This window comes from Patagioenas fasciata, chromosome 1 (genome assembly GCF_037038585.1).
Source record: "Patagioenas fasciata isolate bPatFas1 chromosome 1, bPatFas1.hap1, whole genome shotgun sequence".
NCBI lineage: Eukaryota > Metazoa > Chordata > Aves > Columbiformes > Columbidae > Patagioenas > Patagioenas fasciata.
The window spans coordinates 159,150,661-159,171,124 of NC_092520.1; the positions used below are offsets into that span (position 1 = coordinate 159,150,661).

A 20,464-nucleotide genomic window follows, 5' to 3' on the forward strand; every position below is an offset into this window, starting at 1 on the left:
GTTTTTCAGGGATTGTTACAGGTATATTTCTGAGCATTTTTTTCCTAAAATATTTACATAATTGACTGAAATTTGGAAGATCTTACCAACTGGAAGAGGCTTTTGTCACCTTAAGGGTTGGACTGCTTTAGTTTTTGTTAAGGTTATCATGACCTTTGACTGTTGTAGACTAAAAGAAATACAAGAGTGACGTCCAGCCACTGTTACAAGAACACTCTCAAAGAGGTGTTATATTTGGTGTATTGTGTGGCCAGTGATGCAGTACGGTAAAATAAAGATTGCAGAATGCCAGAAAGAGTGTTTTTAATACTACTAATAGCGTTCATCTTGAAACTTTGTTATATTTGATAGACTAGATTGCAGTGGACTATAACAGTTACTCAGAGGTTGTGAATGCCGGTGAAGGTCCTAGTAGCATAGATGAAGGCTTTGGCTAAGTTAGTTGTTTTGCTGTTGACCTAAGTTGTATGGAACTAATAGAAAAAGAAGACAAATCTTGAAAAGGCTTCTTACTTAGCTGTGACAGAAAAAAGTTAATAATGGGGAGTTTTTTTGGCATATTACAAAATAACCTCAAGAGAGAATAAGTGAGATACCCATACAGCAGATTCCTTCTCCATATGATTTGAGAAATGCTGCATTTAATAAGCCTGGAACAGATCCACAGAAATTGTTATTTATTTATTCTTGAGGCTTGTTATCTTTGATGTTCGAATTATGTTAGAACTTTTAAGACTAGTCGTTAGACTTATTGAATTTAATACTTGGCCTTCATTATAGTTTTCTAGAAAGGTTTCTCTACGAGTCATTTTGCAATTAACTTTTCATGTAAAAGCAAATGGCACAATACATGTGACCTACTTTGCAATGTTTCAAAAGAAAATCCAATTTCTAATAAGCAGTGTTCATTAAATATTATTTACCATTCATTTTCTTTTAACTGAATTTTAAAAAATCAAGTAGTACTCAGTATAGAAGAGGTAGGATTCTTTTTCCTCTCTTTCAAGTAATCTGGTATTTCTTAGGTCCATGATTTTTTTTTAATCCAAGTTAATTTTAAAAATAAAAGGATTTTATGCAGAGATTTGTACTATTTTCTGCTTATTATATCACATGCTATCACAGCAGTTTTTGAATGCCCTGAGGAGCTGTTCTTAGGGAATCTTCTTTCTGGATTAACTGTTTTGCTTACCTGTCCCAAAGCTAGTAGTACTTTTTGGCTGCTGTTTCTGTCTCAACGTCTGGTTGTTTTTTGGAGCGTTTTGTTGTGAGGGTTTTTTTTGTGGTGTGGTTTTTGGTGCGTTTTTTTGTTTTGTTTTGTTTTGTTTGTTTGTTTTTGTGTGTGTGTGTGTATGTTGTTGTTTGTTTTTTGGTTTTTGTTTTATTTTTATTTTTCCCCACTTGCATGCCCTGGTCATTGTCTCTGAAGGTGTCTCTCAACTTTTTCTCTCCTTTTTTTTTTTTTTTTTTCATGGAATTACAATTTGCCACACTTTGCAATGTGTTCTAGGATTTTCCAGCTGGTCAGACTTTGAATATATTTGGGTTCTTTTTACATTGACATTTTACTTTGTCTTTCCTTTCTTAAAACCACTATATCAGCTTGTTTTGTCAATGCTTAACAAACATCAGTTTGTTCATTTGGGCTGGGGAGTGTGCCTTGTTTCACATTGTAGGGCAGTGTTGGTGCGAGTAGATTTGATTCTTTCTGGATCAAAACAGACTGGAAGAGATGCTCCAGGAGTGCACCAAACATGTTCCACTTACTAACGGGCAACTGGTCCATGGCATAAGTCCATCAGTCATAGCTAACTCTAGTTAGAAATGTATACAGTATGCATGTTAGGCCCTCGGGACCAAATTTTTTGTTTAGCGAATGCACTTCTTGTCTCGCTGATGCAGGTGCGGCTTGTGAACTTTGCCATACGAGTGCTGAGCTGAAACCACTACTAGTTATTTAAAATGTTCTTTTGTTCACAGCCAGTTCTTCACTAAGAAAGGAGAATTTTGGTCTAGTTCAGCACATATCTTAGTTCTATTTTTTTCTTCTGCAGAAAGTTTTTGCCTTAATTTCAAACCTCTTGTGTATGCAAATATGGATGTCTGTTACTATAGTTGTTTACTATCAAATATGTGCACTTTGTTCCAAATATGTTTGAGAATATAGTATTTTGGGGTGCTATTTCTGATAGTTACAGTAATTGCCTGGTTTAACTTCTCTTCTCATGCCTTCTGCGTGTAATCAAAAAATCATAAATATTTTGTGGCTTACAGATGTGAATACTACTTTTGATACTTAGCATCTACCCTGCATGTCTTCTTTCTCATTTCTACCGTCTAGATTTAACCCCAATATAGACAACTGTTATAGCAGATTCAGTTTATAAGGTTTGTTTTAGTGTTATATCTATTAAGCTTAGATTAAGTCAACAGAGAAATGTGCAGTGTATTACAGGAAAAGTTACTTTGATTTTGATTCTTTACTCTCAAGTTGGAAAAGCTTGAAATCCCCTTATGTGGAAGAATCCAGACATTCCTTTCTTTGAAACCATCCTAAAATCCAATCCAAGTCCAGACTGCTGCAGTAAATAAGCGTGGGTTAGTAAGTACAAGTAGCATGTTCTGTTGTGAACTGGATGGATAAGGTCAACTAATAAATAAATACCTCTTCTTGCTCCAAGGGACAATCAGGAATACCTGATTTTGATGAACATTTAGTTGGTTCTTTAAGAACATTCGGAGATGGATATTCCAGTGCTTAACTGTCCTTAAGACTGCAAATGGCTCCTCTTTCTGGATATTTAGCCTAAATCTCTTGTTTCTCAAATGTATTAATACTTTGAATTTCTGCAGCAGCATGGAGCACAGTTTATTCTTTACCTCTCACTGTGATGACTGGAAGTCTGGTGTCATGTCCCTCTCTTAGTTGCCTTCTCTTTGGAGTATGCAAACACAAATCTCAGTCTTTCTTCATAGATCATTATTTTTTCTAGATCTTGCTCTCATTGAGATTCTCTTTAGTTTGACACGTTTCTTGTGTGATGTCTGAAAAGGGGACAAAGAAGGTTTTAGTGGAAGTATTCAATAATATGAGATATCTGTAAGGTGGGTATGATAGAGCAGAAAAGATTACTTCTGCAGTTGTACATCTTACCTCTTTGGTGTGTACAAGCATCAAGCTAGCTCTTAGGGCAATAGATTATAATTTTAAAATTGGAATCTTATCTAATGTGCCTATCTGTTTCTGTCTATCGGTGGCTACCTAGCCACACATTTCCCACCTTCTGCTATTGTAACTAATGGTTGCTGTTATTACATTGAACAGTGATTGATCTGCTTGTATGATGCATGTTTTGCAGGGGAAGAAGTAAAAAAACATTCTATATGTTATTTAAATAACTGAGTTTTTCATCTTCTGTAAAGATGGGTCTCTTAGCTACAAGGAGAGGAAAACGGAAAACTTTTATATCTTATTTCTCTATGCTGTCTGTCACAAATGAAAGAAAGTCTGTTTTTATAGGTGTAAAGTCATAAATTTTTATTGATGTGTAATATAGTGTTACATTTGCTACTGTGCAGATATTTTGGGGAATTTCTAGAACTTTTGATGACTTAAAAGAGTTTTCAGTTGCCATGTTGGCTTTCTTAGCAAAAGAACATACCACTGTAAACTTCCAGAGCAAAATAGCACAACATCTTTCTGTCTTTAATAACCTTTTATTCTTACATTTTAGATGCTGGCGTCTCCATCAACATCAGGTCAGCTGTCTCAGTTTGGGGCAAGTTTATACGGGCAACAAAGTAAGAATTCCTCTTCCTCATTATATTTTGTTTTATGCTAAATATGTTCTAGTTTTGTGGTCTTTGGATAGAGAACATGGATATGGCTTTGTTTTCTAGTGACTGTAAAAAACTCAGTATGTCTCCTTACTTGTGTAATTTTTTTTTTTTGGTGAAGATACATTTTTGCTTTGCTTAGTATGCATTTTCGCAGTGTTTAGTATGCACAGTGTCATATACTGACACTGTATAGCTGTTAAGTATCAAGATATAATAATCCTCTAAAGAGTGTCTGTGATTTAGCTGTGACTCTCTGAAGGAAAAACTAAGGAAAATGAGCTGGGCCAAAATGAGCTTAGTTCAGAAAAACACATAAGGAATAGAAGGAAATTATACCTTAAATTATAATCGTTATGTCGTGCTCTACAGGAGCAAATTAAATCTTGTGTACAAGCTTGGCAGTTTGCATTTGGCAGAGAACTATGCCAGTAAGATTATTGCCTTCTGCACCACTGTTTTGTTTTGGTTTTTTACCATACCTGGAAGATTTTTTTTCTATATCTGACAGTCTTGTGTGACTGTTGCAATGGAAGACTTACAGAGCAGCAGTCACAGTGTGTAATGTTTAGCCACCTAACATAAGGGCCAGCATTGAGAACTGAACCTCCTTGTAGCTGAAAGGTACATCCAGAAAGTGACTCATGATATCTGAGTTAGATACAGTTACAGAAGTAAAACAGGTTTGTGAACATCTCTCTTTTGTCACTGTACGCTTTTGAATGTTTGCAGCTTTCTTGCCAAATGCATCTGAGTCAGATTCTAAGAAAAAGTGTCTTCAGAGTACTTGAAAGAGTGTGGGCTTTTTTATCAGGACAAACTAAAAGCTTTGCTAGATGCATGGCCTTCACCAATTCTTTTGGCTTTCTTCAAATAGTTTAAAAAAATATAGTGATTTTTTTTTTACTATCTCAGTGGCTGCTGATGAGTGACCATGTAATATAAAGTGGCATTTAATTATGTTACTGAGATACAGAAGCAGTTTCTGGCCAGTCTGAGAGTCATGTTTGGCTCTTGGCTTTTTAGGTCCTCAGTCTGGCACTATTGAACCTTTCAGAATTAATGGTATAAAGATACACAGAATAAATAAACTACAGTATCAGAGTTATTTGTTGTTTATTTTTTTATCAACTTTATTGTTCATTTAGTTGGTCGTGGTGCCTGGGAAATAATCTCTCTGACATGGAGACATGCATGGCTAAAAACTAGAAAGTAAATATTATCAGAGTTCAGTTTCCACCAAATATTAAGAAAAAGGGCCAAGAAACTTCTGTGTTGAAGTCTTATGATTAAAGTACTTTTAGAAAGAAGGCTGATAATGCCTGTGCACCTTCAGATTGGTAGCTGTCAGCCATTTAGCAAGACGTCATGTTTTAGAGTTAATGTAACTTAAACCTGAACTATTAGGCAGGAAATTGGCCACTTCATTGATCAGCCTCCAATGTAGCCCATGCAAGTCTCTCCTCTCAGTTAAAAAAGTGGGAAAAGGACGCGTAAGAAAAAATACTGTTTTTTCTTATGGTGAATATTCAACTGCCCCTACTTGGCAGCCACAGGATTACAGTTCTACTTCACTGTAAAAGCCCTACTTATTAAAAGTTCTAGTTTAAAGAAAGCCAACAATAAGAAATAACCATCAGTGTAAAACTGGCTTTGCTGAAACAAATGCTTGCATAAAATTAACCTGAATATTGTAATCATGTTTTTCAGTGTACTGTATCTAGTTTGGAAGTGTATGTATCTTTTCTTTATCATTTTATTTTTAAAATTCCACCTAATTGTTAATCAACGTTAAATATTATTTATATATTTATGCTCACTGAAATTATTCTGATGCAGCAAATTGCCAAAATATTTACAGTGAACACTTCAATATAATCAGCATTTAATGAAATCGTAGGAGGCTTGCTATAGCAAGTCCCACCTCTTAATCTGAATGTATAGAGATAAATTGGAGAGTTATCAAAACTTGGAGTGATATTGCAAACTTCTTGGATTGCAAATTGTAGGGTAGGACAGGGACAGACAGCAATTCTTAAAATGTGAGAGGTAAATGACTGGGAGGTTTCTTCAGACCTTGTCTGTGATAATAACCTGAACATATGCTACCTCCATTCTTTCCATTCTTAGTATTTAATCACGTTATACACTGGCATATTCAGCTCTTCTGCAGGCGTGATCTACCATGAGAAAGTGCTGGTTCATCATCATTTTTCTTTCGTTTGGTCTGCAAGATAAGGTTTTGAGTTCTGTGAGTCTACCTCAGCAGCCTTATGCCAAAGCAGTAGGGACCATTCCTTATAGCTGTCACATTTTGTATGCTAAATTTGTTTTTGTTGATACATTGCACTAAATGAATTTTTCTTGTCTTTGAACGTCATTCCAAAACTTCATAAACACACAAAAACAAAGTGAGAATGATGAGAAACTTCATAAAGTTTTTGGACATTTTGAGACAGGGCAGCAACTGGTTATCTTTTGCTGTTCTAAAGTAATTTCCTTTTTTACCTTACTGAAGTGCTTACTTTATTCTATCACACTCAGTTGTTTGTGTAGAAAATACTTTTGATCACAATGTTAAAAATCTTTTGCATTATTTTAAAATGCTAATAGAGGGCAGTTAAAATTCTGTTAGCTTTCTTTTCTCAAAAGATTGAACTTGATTTGGTCATGGACACTGAAGTTCCGTTAGCAAACAGAAGCAACTTAAACTTTACAGAGAACTGGCCTAAAATGTTGCTTTAGTTGTCCTAAAAGCAATGTTGTTGTTAACTAAATATTCATAACTTTATTTTTTTGTTAAAGTTGTGCTTAATTTTTAACAAGACAGATCACTGTTCTAAATACTAGCCAAATATATACTAGTTTATTCAGAAATAGTTAACGTGTTTCTTGAGTGCAGTTACTAATTTTCTCAAAATGCTGCCTTTTTGGATATAATTGGTAGGTTTTCATGTCCTCATCAAAAACTTCAAAGCTCTGAACCCTTTCTCTACCATAATACATCTCAAAGGAAAAAAAATTGTTAGTGACTCAAATGCAGAAATTCCTTAAAGAATCTTCCTGAAGTTTAAGAGAAATGGGGCTAAATTTGAGCTAATTGGGCTTCTACTATGCAAACAAGGACTTAGATTTTACACTGCACTTTCCTTCAGTCTTTACACTTTTTTTGTGGGTTGTCAGCATAAACTGTTTCCATCTACACCTGATGGAGAAGACTTTGTTCCTGATTGCTCTATATCTCCACCCCTCTGAATTTTTTTTCAATAGGTGCACTAGGCCTTCCAATGAGGGGAATGAGCAACAATACCCCTCAGTTAAATCGCAGCTTATCACAAGGCACTCAGTTACCGAGCCACGTAACGCCAACAACAGGGGTACCAACAATGTCACTTCACACGCCTCCATCTCCGAGCAGGTATTTATTGATAGCCAATATTTCTGCCATTGTGTCTTGCTGCAGAGCTCTTGTTAAGTGTTCTGCATATTTTGCCTCAACTACTTTACAGTCTGATTTATTTAAAAAAAAAAAAAAAAAAAAGATGTTTTTATTGACCGCTGCCTGTGTTAGGGAAATAATACTGTAAAACAGCAGGGACTTACTGTAAGACAGTATTTGATTTTTCTATGTAAAGGACAAATTTCTGGCAAATTCTGCTTCAGAATGTAAGAGACTGGTTTTTGTTTGTTCTGGTAAATGTACAGTTAAAGTTTTTTATGGATGTCATACGCTATATAAGAATATTAAGGTAGTAGGTCTGAAGTGCTCATTAAAAAAAGAGCTGTAACACCTTCTCAAATGCATAATACTTAAGTATTTATCTAAACCTGACCAAGGACTTGATTAGTATGTGATGGGTCATCTGGTATTTCTGAAGAAGTCCAAAACTGCTTTAATTAGAGGGTAATCCAAACATGCCATATTGATGCTAAGCACAAATTAAGTTGCAACAGCTCAGAGTCCATCCTACATTAGTAATCTACAAGTCCATCCTATATAATAATCTCAATGAGTAACCAAATACTATTGTACAGATTCATCTCTGTGGATGGTTTTTCTCTTTCAGGGGGATATTGCCTATGAATCCAAGGAATATGATGAACCACTCCCAGGTTGGTCAGGGCATTGGAATTCCCAGCAGGACAAACAGCATGAGCAGTTCAGGGTTAGGCAGCCCCAACAGAAGCTCTCCAAGCATAATATGTATGCCAAAGCAGCAACCCTCTCGACAACCTTTTACTGTGAACAGGTAAGGCTGTTTAGTTGGACCATCCCTGTACAGCCATGGACGTGCTTAAATGCTGCTCTGGAAATCTAATTTTTATCCATTAAAACAAAGCTCAAAAGCTGCTTTGTGTGTTCTTGTCTCCTGGCAATAAACTTTCAAACTGCTTCTAATACACAATCTTCTTGAGGCCTTCAAGCTAAATTCTGTTTCTGACTGTTGAATTTCTACTGCTGCTCCTTTAAAATCTGTGATGTTTCTCATGAGTTCCCAAGTTTAGTTTTGAAACTTACCTTCATTTTAAAGGTATATGCACCTGGTTTAAGACTGTTCATCTAGAAGTTTGGGAAGAAGAAAGGCAAGATTTAAAAGCACAGTAGTGATTCTGGAAGAATAGTTAACAGATTCAGATACTATAGATTCTTAGTTTTTTACTTCTTTAAATTCTGGAATAATGTAGAGAAGGTGGCTTGCTGTTCAGTTGAGGATTTGGTGCTCGTTTGGATGCCAAAAGCTCCTCAGTCACTTCTGCTCTTTTTCTAACTCTGGGCAAGATTCTAACATCATAAATCATTAGGCTTTCTGTCTTCTTGTGCTGAGTTTATGCTTAATTCATACTGATAAACTTGTAGTAAAAAGTGTGTTGATTCTAATTATTTAATGTGTGTAGTTACAGCTTAACACAGCTGACTGCTTTCCAGGCTTCATTCCGCAACCTCACGATCTCTGTGCTCCCAGTTTTTCTGCCTTCAGGCCCTTCCCCAGAGGACTGACTCTTACATAGAGCACAGACAAGCTCGTGGCACTCAGGTGCCACCTTTAACCCAATCTAGTATTTTCCAAAATGGATAAAGGAAGGTGAAAACTAATCTCATTGTTATCTGAAACTTGGTCAGGCTATTTACTCCTGTAGTTTCACACTGATACAGGCATAAAAATGCATTTCTCAATCACAGCGATAGAGGTTTATGTTCTTGGAGTGTGAGAAGACTTTGTGTCTTGCCTCTGATTACGTAGAATTTGCCTTTTCTTTCCTGCGATGTATAGCAGCAAGTAAAGGAGATGATACTTTAAAATATAAAATTACCTTTTAAAATTATTTTTGAAACTTGAGCATCACAAAAAGTTGAAATAGTAACATACTTTAAAACTCTGCATGTAGAGGACAATTATTTTGGAGACTGATACATGTATACAAAGTACTTTTTTAGATATTGTTCAGCAGTAGGGTAGGTAGTTAAATCCTTGTCTCTAGGAACATTTGAATTTAAATCCTCATCCTTCACAGTTTGCATTCTGTATCTGATTTTCAAGAAACCACAATTTTTACAAGTTGAGAAGGAAATATCACTGGAACCATGACAAGTTCTTATGCCACAGTTGATTACTCTACAGAAGCATGGCAGTAGTACGTATCCAATTGATAATTTGATATAGTTAACAAAATTTTGAAATTATACTCGGAAAAAAGAATTACAGTGTTTCCTTTAGAGGTGCATAAATTATGTGGCATCCATGAAGTGCTGCCTTAGTTGAAGCAATGAAAGTTTCTAGGTCTTTGAACATAGAAAAAATATTTCACTTTCCCTTTCTTAGTTACCTTGGTAAAACAAGTTACAGGTGGTTGTAGATAAGTATGCATTTTGTGGTCTGATCCCTTCATTGTCCCTGAAATTCTTAACGTGGTTATTTCTAATTACTTTAAAAGCAAACAAAAAACCCTTTCCATGAGAAATATTATCTGTCATCAAGCTAGATTATATGCCCACAAAATTGAGTTATCTTCTGTTGGTGCTCTCACCAGGTGTAGAATTCACAGATGATAACACGCATGTGTTTCTTCAGCTGCATCAGGTGTCAAAGGTCTGGACAAATACAGAGGTCTTTCAAATATACCACCTTGGTTAAGCAAAACAGGAATGAAGCATTTAGGGGAATTTCGAATTGGAATTAAATGCTTCACATCTGTAACTGTGGAAAAAGTCTGTGTAGGTAAAATTTCCACTAGGAAAACATTTTACGTTTTTATTTACAGAAACGTCTAAAACATCAACTTCCATCCTATTACATGGGAAAAATGAACGTTCTGATTTCTCATAGGGCAGAAATTCAGAATTTCACTTACTGGGGCCTGTTTTGGGCTTCTCAACGTCTCCAGCTGACACGGAGTGAAGCAGATCATTTGTGAGGGTGTCTTTTGGACCACAGTAGTTCTATATGATATTTAGATGTCTTTAAGCATTTTTGCCTAACCATACGAACTTCCGTTTAGCTGGAGCCATTGTGTGGCAGAGACTATCCCTGTGCTCGTAATAGTGCCATATGTACATGGTGATGATTGCACACCATAACCATTCAGCTTCTAACTGAGTCAGGACAAACTTAATCACTTCCATGATCCAATCCCACCTGCGAATGAATGGATTGCAGACTGGCTCTTCTCTACTGCTGCTTCAGTTTCTCGTATGAAATTGTTGAGTAACGATCACGTTTGTCATAACGTGATAGTTCACAGGTGCCTTAAGACACAGTGACTATTAAAAAGCTAAGTTACTTTGAACTCATTGCAGGTGTCTTGATTGAGAAGTGCCTACTGTTGCTGCTCAGAGTTTTCAGAAATATAAGAGGAAATAATTAGAAACTGAGTTTAGGCTAATGTGGGTTGCTTGAGCTTGAAATAATTTAAGTGTTTTAAGTTTTTGCCCCCTTAATGCCTTCCACTGGGAATTACAAAGTATGTATGCCCTTTTGTCTGACTTCCTGGATTTTTTTCACAGTATGTCTGGATTTGGGATGAACAGAAATCAGGCATTTGGAATGAATAACTCCTTATCAAGTAACATTTTTAATGGAACAGGTGAGTTTACTCTGATTAGTATTGATGTTAAAGTACAGTAGGGAGATACTTTTACTAAGTCTAATTGAAAATACTTTGTGCTGTTGGAATGGAACTTTGTTATAATTTTCAAGTTGTTCCATGGAAGTGCTGCTTCAAGAGAGGTGCTATGAAACTGTTACTACTTCATAACAATTGATTTTACTACTTTTGAAGGCAAAGTAAAAGTATTCTGCAGCATACTCACTGTACATCACATGAATATAGATTATGCCTAGTCACAGAGAAATGCAAAACAGCTTATGGAATTGAAAAGGAGATCAGAGAAGAAAAGATATATCCATTTTCTACAAGAATATTATCTAGAGTAAAAGCAGCGGGAAAGAATTTTTTGAAATCACAAACTCATTTTGAACAGCTGGCTTATATTGTGATCCTTTCAATCAATTATTTCAGTTGGGATTTTTCTCTGGGAATTTTTTCTTCACCTGAATGTAATGAACTGGAGAGGGGAAAATGTCTTTGTGCAGAAATGCCTCGGATTTGTCCGTGCTGATGTTTGTGTAGGTGGCTGTGTATACGAAGCAGCTTGAGGTACTGATGACATCACAGAGCAGAAGCGTTTGGGCATCCCCTAGAACTTTGTGCATCTTTATAGAGTTGCAACTCTGGCCTTGCCTGTGTAGTATTTTCTGCTGCAAATTGAAAAATGGTCCCGCGTAACTTGCACTGCATTGACTCTTCAGCTGCCTCAGCTTTTTCTTACCTAAGTACAAAAGAGCTCCCTGATGCTGCTGCTAATATGGGTTATTATCTTCTCCCAATTTTCTTGATAGCTCTTGATAGTTCTTAAATTTTAAACAGACTACTCAACCTAGTACTGTAATTTTGATAGTCTGCCTGTATTTTATGTATCAGTCTAATTGAAAATTAGTAGAGCTTGGTACGAAGTACTGCTGACTAGCTCTTGTTTATAAACAACCCTCAAACATCTTGATGCTCCTTAGGCTAGTCTTGTAACACAGAGGTTGTACTTTTTTGTAATGATAATAGTAACAGTAAAAAGATCAACTAGAAGAAAGGAAATATATCCTAAATATATCTTGCACATAATGAAATCTTTGAGTAAAACTGAGGGAATTTGAAATATTTTCTTTTATTGTAGATGGAAGTGAAAATGTGACAGGACTGGACCTCTCAGATTTTCCAGCACTAGCAGACAGAAATAGAAGGGAAGGAAGTGGCAATCCAACTCCATTAATAAACCCTTTAGCTGGAAGGGCACCCTATGGTAAGACTATAGTTTTGAAAGCTCTTTGAATGAAATAGCTCTTTGCTTCATTCACTTTTTGCTTTTCATAAGACAGTAGGTAGTCTTTTCAAAAATGCCAGACACTTGAGCTCCGTTTTTGAAAATAAATAATATCTCTGGGACCGGAGATTCCCTCAGACTTTTGTAACTATTGAAACTTAATCTGTTTTGTTTTCGCCATCGATAGAGGTTGCTGGGGTTGTCAGTCTATATACTATGATGACTCTGAAGCTGCTCACTCTACAGACATTTCTTAGACCATAAGTTGTTTTCTAGTTGTTTAAATACAAGAAGTGTTAAGATCTGAGTAGTAAATTTTGGAAGTAATATTTGATTACTAGAGATGTTATTGTGTGAAATGTCAGCAGCTGTAAACGTATTTTATATTTTCATTGTTTGTTGGTAGTATTTGCTGTAGCACTGTTCACTGTCACTCTTATGATGATCAGATTTCTAAAAATAACCTGTAAGCATCAACTGTTATCAGTCAGATTCCAAGTTTGTTTTTTATATAATTCTTGCTGAACAGCTTAAAAATAATAAAACGGAAAACTTTTAAGCTGGATACAAATCTTATTATTTGGGTCTGGAAAAAATTCAGGTGAGCTTAGTGTGAAGCACAATATTTTCTTTTTCTTACTGCTTTAGTAGATTTTGTGATGCATGTTGCGTTAGCTATTCTGAAAAGTTGCTATTGTAACCTAAAGTTCTTTTTGTGACACTTGTCAAATTTCCAGCCAAAAATAACCCAGTGTTTTCTAACTATAAAAAGCTAGTGTTTTTTGGAGATATCCCCGACTTTAATTGGAGAGAAATAATAGATACCATGTTATCAGGAGAAAGTAGACTCATGGACTGGGTGTAACCAGGGCCCTCTGCTTAAGATAGCTGTGAGAAACAGCTAAACAGGTTCAACTCAAATGCTCCTAAGCACAGGGAAATGTCACTTCCCTGAATAAAGACACTGAAAATTCACACTGAGAGTGGAGAGCTAATGTGGCTTGTGGTTTACCTGAGATTTGGTCTGTCTGAAAGAGAAGCCATTACATAGAAAGTTGGTACAAGGGAGGAAGGAGATCTGCACAGATGTATTTCCAGAATGGAATTGTAGTTCAACATTCAGCAGCACTGCCCCATAAAAAAAAAATAATCTGTAATTGCTCCTGTGCTTACAGCATTTCCCTGTTTTGGTGCTAGCATTGCTAATCGCACGACTGTGTGGTGAACCAGGAATGGAATTTCTCTGTCTGAAGAGGTATCTTGAGCATTTACTTAATGCAGGGTATAGGCATGGTGCTAGAAACCATCAAGAAACAGGGATATGAGATGCACGGGCACTATCTCCAGCAACAAGAAGTGGAGAGCGCTTTTGGTTGTGGTCAAGTGAAGGACAGTTTGAAACTAAGCAGAGAGACATACTTTCTTCATACTTAGCTTATTTAGGCAGATCATCCTTCAGATAATTTTCGATAGAGTGAGAATATGCAGCACAGCTAATTCATTATCAGTTTCATTCATCCACTGGAAGAAGAGATCATAGTAACTCTGGATGAAAAGGCTGAATAGCAAACAAGATGAACTCAGTGTGTTGTGGTTTTTTTTTTTTTTTTTCTTAAATAAAGCAATTTTGATCTCTAGCTTCAGAATACTAGCGAAAGTCATATATATTGTCAGCTACTGAACTGTTTTAGATCCCATACATCTATAAGAATCTTTGCAAAATAAGCCCTAGACTACTTCTGTCTTCCTCGAGTGCATTGTTGTTTGCAGCCATATCACTGTATTCTCTCTCTCCACAAAGAACATTTGCCCTTGGGTGCGTGGTGTGGAGGCTCTTTGATTGTTTGTGTTTGATTGTTTTGGTTTGTTTGGTTTTGTTTTTAACTGGCTTTGAAAAGAAAAACAAAAAAAGAATGATGCTTTTCAGTAGTCAGAATCCATATTCCAATGTGACTGGCCTACTTCTTTAAAATTAGGGTCAGAGCACTGAGAGTTGCAGGCTAAATGCTTTCAGTTTTCATACTGAAAGTGGGAGTCGTTCTTATGTGACAGGCCAGTGTTTCATTGGTGGTATGTTCTGTCGCAAGTTAGCTCAGCATCCTGTAAGAGTATGTTCTTCTAAACAGGTTGTGCGAAGAAATTCTTCTTGCAGTTGGGGGATGGAGGAAAAGTGTATTATCATGTTAAAGCAGTACATCCTTCCTTCATCAGTGGATTTCCTTTAAGACCTCTTTAATAATGCCAGTAAAGATGATTTGATTATTTAAATGTGCAAAACAGGTGCTGTTCCTGGTAAAGGGACTAGGCTTCATTCTTAAAGAAGTGAGGATGTGTCTGTGAATATAACCCAGAGTGTTTCTCAGCTCACACTTAAATAAGAGGCTTTAGTCTAATGTGTGTGGGTGTTTTAAATGAATATACTTTGTTTTGGTTTACCTGTTTTTGTTGAAAGTTGTTTCTGCTGTAAACCTTGCCCATAATGAAAACGGTCAGTAAGCAAGTTCAACAGCAGAAAATTCTTTATTTAGCAGTCATTTAATGTTATTCCTGCTTTCATTTTGGTGATAGTTGGAATGGTAACAAAACCAGCAAGTGAGCAGTCCCAGGACTTTTCAATACACAACGAAGATTTTCCAGCATTACCAGGCTCCAGCTACAAAGACCCAACATCGAGTAATGATGACAATAAATCTGTAAGCAAACCTTTGAATCTTCTTTTATTTGGAGTGTTCATACTTCCTTTGATGAATATATTTTAAAATGGGCAGTCGCTAGATTTGTAATGTAAGATTTTCAAATTCGCCCCTCTAATGAGAAATTTTACATAAGCAACATTTCAAATATAACTATGTAAATGGAATTTCTCAGAAAGGCTTTTGGTCCCAATGGTCACATCAGCCTTACTTTCTTACTTTCCTTTAACTTCTCTGTATCCTTTCATATAGGGGAGAGGGGTCAGGGAGGAACTTACAGGAACACCTCTAAATGTATTTTTGAGATATATATTTTTCTAGTTTTTCAGTTCATAATTTCTTTTTCTACCAATTCCAGCCCATTTTCGCTGTTGGTGCCTCTCAGCAGTAGTAGTAATTTACACATTATAATATCTTACTTCAAAGCTGTCAAATCCATTAAAAGTTAGGTGCTACAATATCACTTCAAGGTAAAATTGTTGATGGAGAAATGAAATCAGAAGGAACAAGCTATTTTAATAGAGACCATTGCATTTGTGGTTATGTTGTAGACTTGTGAGATACATTGTCTCTCAAATATTGTTGTAATTATCATGTGTTAGATACAGGGCTTAGATCATAAAATTTACGGGTTTTTTTCATTGTTTAGTCTGAAAGATTTGCAATAAAAATTGGTTTTTTGTTACAAATGAAAGGTGAATAAAATTTGGATGGCAGAGAAGAGTTTCCTACAGTATTTGACAAAATGTTCTAGTTTCTGATGGTGTTATTACTTATGGTTGCACAGAACATGTTAATCAGGGTGGCATAAATGCTGATGAGTAGGTAGTAGATGTCACTACAAACTCGCGTGAAAACTGAAAAATGCAACTGTTCAAAAAAAAAAGCTATGAGGAAGCCTGCCCCTCAAATGTTGTGGCCAGGTTTATCATGTGGAAAATGTTTTGATACAGTTAGCATTGAATATGTTAAGGAAGGAGGGAGTAAATGTGATCACATTGTGTTACTGCAGACTTGTTTTAAAGAACAATAAAGAGTAAGAAATCATAGTTATGGAAGGTATCATTTGTCAGTAAATGGGCTCCTGGAGTGCAATCACAGTTTTCTTGCCAGACATAGTGTTTACATCTCTTTCCTGATAGTTGTAAATGTGCCAACTCGGTGTTGCTTGCACCTGAAATTGCCTCTAGTTATTATCTGTTGCTGCGTCATGGAGTGTTATGCAGGAGCAAGACTGTACGGGGAAAAATATAAGATGTGATGAATCCAAAATATCTTCTGGTCACAGTTGGGATATCCATTGTGTATTCAAACACAAGGTGTAAAACATTTTCTTATCCTTTTAGACTGCAAGCTGTAGGCTCATTAGTAGCTCTTACTGTAAGACAGGTATACTTTAGGAAGCGTTAAATGTTACTACAGGGTTTGGCAACAGAACTCAAAAGCTGCAGCTTGGTTCCATTTTAGTGCTGAAATATATAGGCAACCGGTTTTTCTATTTTGGTTTGTTTCCACCATACTGACTCTGTAAATTATTTTTAATAGAATTTGAGTACATCAGGCAAAACATCATCCAGCACAGATGGGCCCAAGTTTCCTGGAGACAAAAGTTCAACTACGCAAAACAACAACCAGCAGAAAAAAGGGATCCAGGTGTTACCTGACGGTATGTGTCATTCCACTTCTTCTTCTTCTGTAGAAGTCTTGACAGTCATTTGGATCACCTTGTTGATTTCCTCCACTTTGTGAAAGGAGGAAACTTAATTTGTTCTTTTTGCCCAGGTCGAGTTACCAACATTCCTCAAGGGATGGTGACGGACCAGTTTGGAATGATTGGCTTGTTAACGTTCATCAGGGCAGCAGAGACAGATCCGGGAATGGTACATCTTGCGTTAGGAAGTGATTTAACAACACTAGGTCTCAATCTCAACTCTCCGGAGTAAGTTTTTGGTTTTAAGTACTATCTTCAGTTTTGGTTTGATTGTGCTGTCATTCATAATAGGCTCATTTAGTTCACGCGACTATCAAACCCACAAGGTTTTTTGCCAGATGAAATTTGAAAATATGAGAGTAAAATACTGTTTTCATAAACAAGAGAATTGTGCTTCCAGGAATGCTAAGGTCTTTGTATATGACCTTCCAATAACGCTAGTAGCTTTGCTTATTCTCCTAACTTCTTTAGTTTCTTCAAGGAATTGACGGTGCAGTGTTAATAAATTTTGTGTATATGTTATTTTTCAAATAATAATATTCCTTGAGAATATCTACACTTAATTCTTAGTGATTTGGGGGGTAAATTGAGTTTATATTAGTGTAATAATGAACAGAGCATCTACAGTGTTACCCTGCACCAAAGATTAATTTAAAGGAAAATGTAGTTTTATATTTAACTTCTAGTCATTCAGTTCACCTAACTAGGCTTCCTGTGGTGACAGTGAGGAGAAAAGCAGTTAGTGACAGCACTAATGGTAAGATAAGTACTGAAGAGAGGTGAGATAAATCACCAGCCCTGGGTACCTCTCTTTTTCTGCTAGTTACAAAAGGAACCTAAATCAGTTTGGACAAAAACACTTATCTTCTAGGTGACCATGATTGTGAGAGAAATTTAGTTTCTTATACTCTTGACTTCCAGCTGAGAATCTCCCATCATTTTGTTTCAGCAGAGATTTACATAGTGTTAGTTTTATTGACAATCGTTCATGCATTTTAAGGTTTGCACATAATATGTTAACACAACAAAGACCAAGCAGTGTACACATGCACAGTTTCTATGTTTCACAAAATTATATGGACCTGCACTCTGAGTGTGTGCGTTCAGGAAGATTGATATATGGGGATATCAAGGTGAGAGGGAAAGCATAGGAAAAATGACCTGTGATTTTTCTCTGTTGAAATAATTCACAGTAGTTTTTAAATTTCTCTCTAGATACGTAACTCTTTAGAAATTGCTACTTCTAGAAATTCTTTCTATAGAGCTTATATCAAAAGTTTGTCAAAATGTTATGCCATTGACATTTCTAAAAATATTTCAAAACCATCATCCAAAGTCAATTGTCTGTAGTTATTTGCAAAATGTGTGACGTTAATATAGTATCTTCTTAAATAATTTGCTGTTCTCAGTATGGATTGCTCAAACTTAATTTGAGCTTTTCAGCTGAAATGAGCCTTTGCTCATTGAAATAGTTTCATGTACATCTGTAGCTGAATTCTTGAGTTATTCCTAAACACAGGTGGAGTGTGGTTGTGTTGTTTGATCCTGCAGCAACTTTGTCTAGGTGTAGGCATTCTGAACAGTAGTAGTGATACTACTTTTGGTGATAGTATTTCCTATTTTATTCAATATTATTCATTAGTTTTAATGACTAACATAAAGCTTAAGCTTAACACACCTGTTGGAAAGTCTACATACTAATAAAAACTCATAGGTTTACATAGTACCTCAGTGCAAAAGAATACTAAACATCCTTTGATGCTGTGATGACTGGTAGCTGTGTTATGCAGCTCCTGAATGCAGCACCCAAATCATTAGTGTGTGTTCATAAATGGACAGGACATATAGCTGACATGCTGCTGCTTTTCCTTAGCAATAGCTGAGTTTTTAACATTTTCAACATTTAATTACTGTATATAGGGTGTTCAGGGTCTTGGATGGAGGGGATAGTGTTACTATTTAAACCAGACAATTCTATATCATAAAGCTGGTTTTATTTCATCCTCCAGAAAAGCTTTCCAAACGGCCTGTGCCATCCTCAGTGTCTGGCCTGCCATCTTGCCTTATGTTAATCATCCTTTGCTTGCTTTATGGATTGTCATTTGAAAAAGTAAAAGCATTTCATGTGTGGAAAGTTGAATTTTTCTACCTTGTGAGGTGCTTCTGATGGTACAGTTACCTGTCTGACTTAACACTTAGCACAAAGAATGTACTTTTAGAAAAAAAGTTTAAAATTCTGTATATATCTGTAATGGTTTGAATTAACCCTTCTAACTCCTGGTTTATATAGATTTTCTGTGCAGGTAGGTTAAAATTTATTTCAGTTGTCAATGATTGTGTATTGCTTGTACCGTCCTTTATTTATTTGTTACGAGGTATGCTTTTAATTCTTTAAGATATCTTATAATTCTACATAAACAAAAATGAAAGAAATGGCATTGCTTCGTTTAATTTTCTAGAGATTACGTAGCTGTTTGTTCATGCTCCGAAACTTTCTGAAGTATTCATCAAAGAGGCTGTAGACTGTCCAATACCTCCTTGAAAAAATACTATATTAGTAGGCTTTTATTTGTATCATAGACGGAACACTGTGCACAAACTCTTTAGTTTTTATTACATACAGAGGTACAGTCTGAGTCTGTAAAGTCCTGCATTCTTTGCCCTCAGAAACTAAGCCTCTAGGGCATGCATGAGGTGATGAAGTTGCAGGATGCTCCTCTTCTTGGGGCAACACCTGTCCATGCTTTCAGTAGAAGGAAAATGGGTTTATTTTCAACTTCTGGAGATTTTGCCACTGAAATGTTCCTTCAGACTCTAAAGCATAAGTTTTTGCTAACAGTAAGATCAATTCGCCCATAGTAAGATTGACACTACTTGATCAGGGTAGTTTTTGGCTCAGCTGGGAGTTGGTTGTGTTCAGGTGATTTGGTAGGTTTCTGATTTTTATTTTTTTTTTAAATATATAGCAGTTATTAGGACTTTAACAAGAAAGAAGCAAAAAAAAACATCCTCAGTTTTCATTTACAGAACTTGCCACAGTAGCATGCTATCAAGGATAATTAAAAGCAGACTGAAGCTACCTTCCAAAAGTATTTTTTGCTGTGTCCTTTTTTCCACTTCTTTACATGTTAACAAGAAAACTCATTCCTCAGTACACCAGTCATTGCAGTAGATTTGGGGGGTTCATAATTTTGTTAAACTAATGGCTTTTTTTTTAATATGTTAGCAAAATCTCTATGGAAGAAAAATATTAAATCATAATAAACTTATGTTCATGTTTTGCTGGGATTCAATTTTTTTGTTGTCACTGAAATTTAGAAGAAGAGTAAAACCTTTATTGAGCAGTTTAAAAAAAGAAATCATCTGCAAGTATAAGTTTTTCTTCCCCTTTTAAATCGTGGACTAATAAGTTGGAACCCACCATGCATGTGACAGCTGTTCCTAAGAGAATTGAAACCCTGTGTAAAATTGGATCCCTAAAAAGGGCTGGGATCTCTGGCTTTGCAGTTAAAGGAATAATAGAAAAAAAGGAGATCTTAGCCATGTAGATTCCCATGCAGTTTAAATGCAATCTTACTTCACGCATTAAAAAGAAAATAAATAAATGTAAATATTTAGGCAAGTAGACTGGAAATTTCCTTTTCTCCTTCCTTCTCAGCCCAGGTAGTGATTTTGGTTATGCGGTGTGGTTTTTAGATTTGCAAGGTTCGTTGTAGGGATTTTTGGTTTGATTGGTTTGGCATTTGTTTTTAATTTTGAGAAATTGTGCTTTTCTTTTTCTTCAGAAATCTTTATCCCAAATTTGCATCGCCCTGGGCATCATCGCCTTGTCGACCTCAAGACATAGGT

General features: G+C 35.9%; 1 protein-coding gene across 8 annotated transcripts in view; it reads left to right on the forward strand.

Moving 5' to 3' along the window:
- Positions 1-20,464, forward strand: part of CNOT2 (CCR4-NOT transcription complex subunit 2) — a 90,095-nt gene that overhangs the window by 59,307 nt on the left and 10,324 nt on the right. For 6 of the 8 annotated variants that reach the window (XM_065857416.2, XM_065857426.2, XM_071799154.1 and 3 more), the window contains 9 exons: positions 3,735-3,801; positions 7,108-7,255; positions 7,905-8,087; positions 10,841-10,920; positions 12,065-12,190; positions 14,780-14,904; positions 16,450-16,570; positions 16,687-16,843; positions 20,401-20,462. In XM_065857416.2, coding sequence (XP_065713488.1) covers positions 3,735-3,801; positions 7,108-7,255; positions 7,905-8,087; positions 10,841-10,920; positions 12,065-12,190; positions 14,780-14,904; positions 16,450-16,570; positions 16,687-16,843; positions 20,401-20,462 — 1,069 coding nt within the window. The remainder of the gene's footprint in view (positions 1-3,734; positions 3,802-7,107; positions 7,256-7,904; positions 8,088-10,840; positions 10,921-12,064; positions 12,191-14,779; positions 14,905-16,449; positions 16,571-16,686; positions 16,844-20,400; positions 20,463-20,464) is intronic. The other 2 variants (XM_071799181.1, XM_071799172.1) reach the window with 1 other exon arrangement.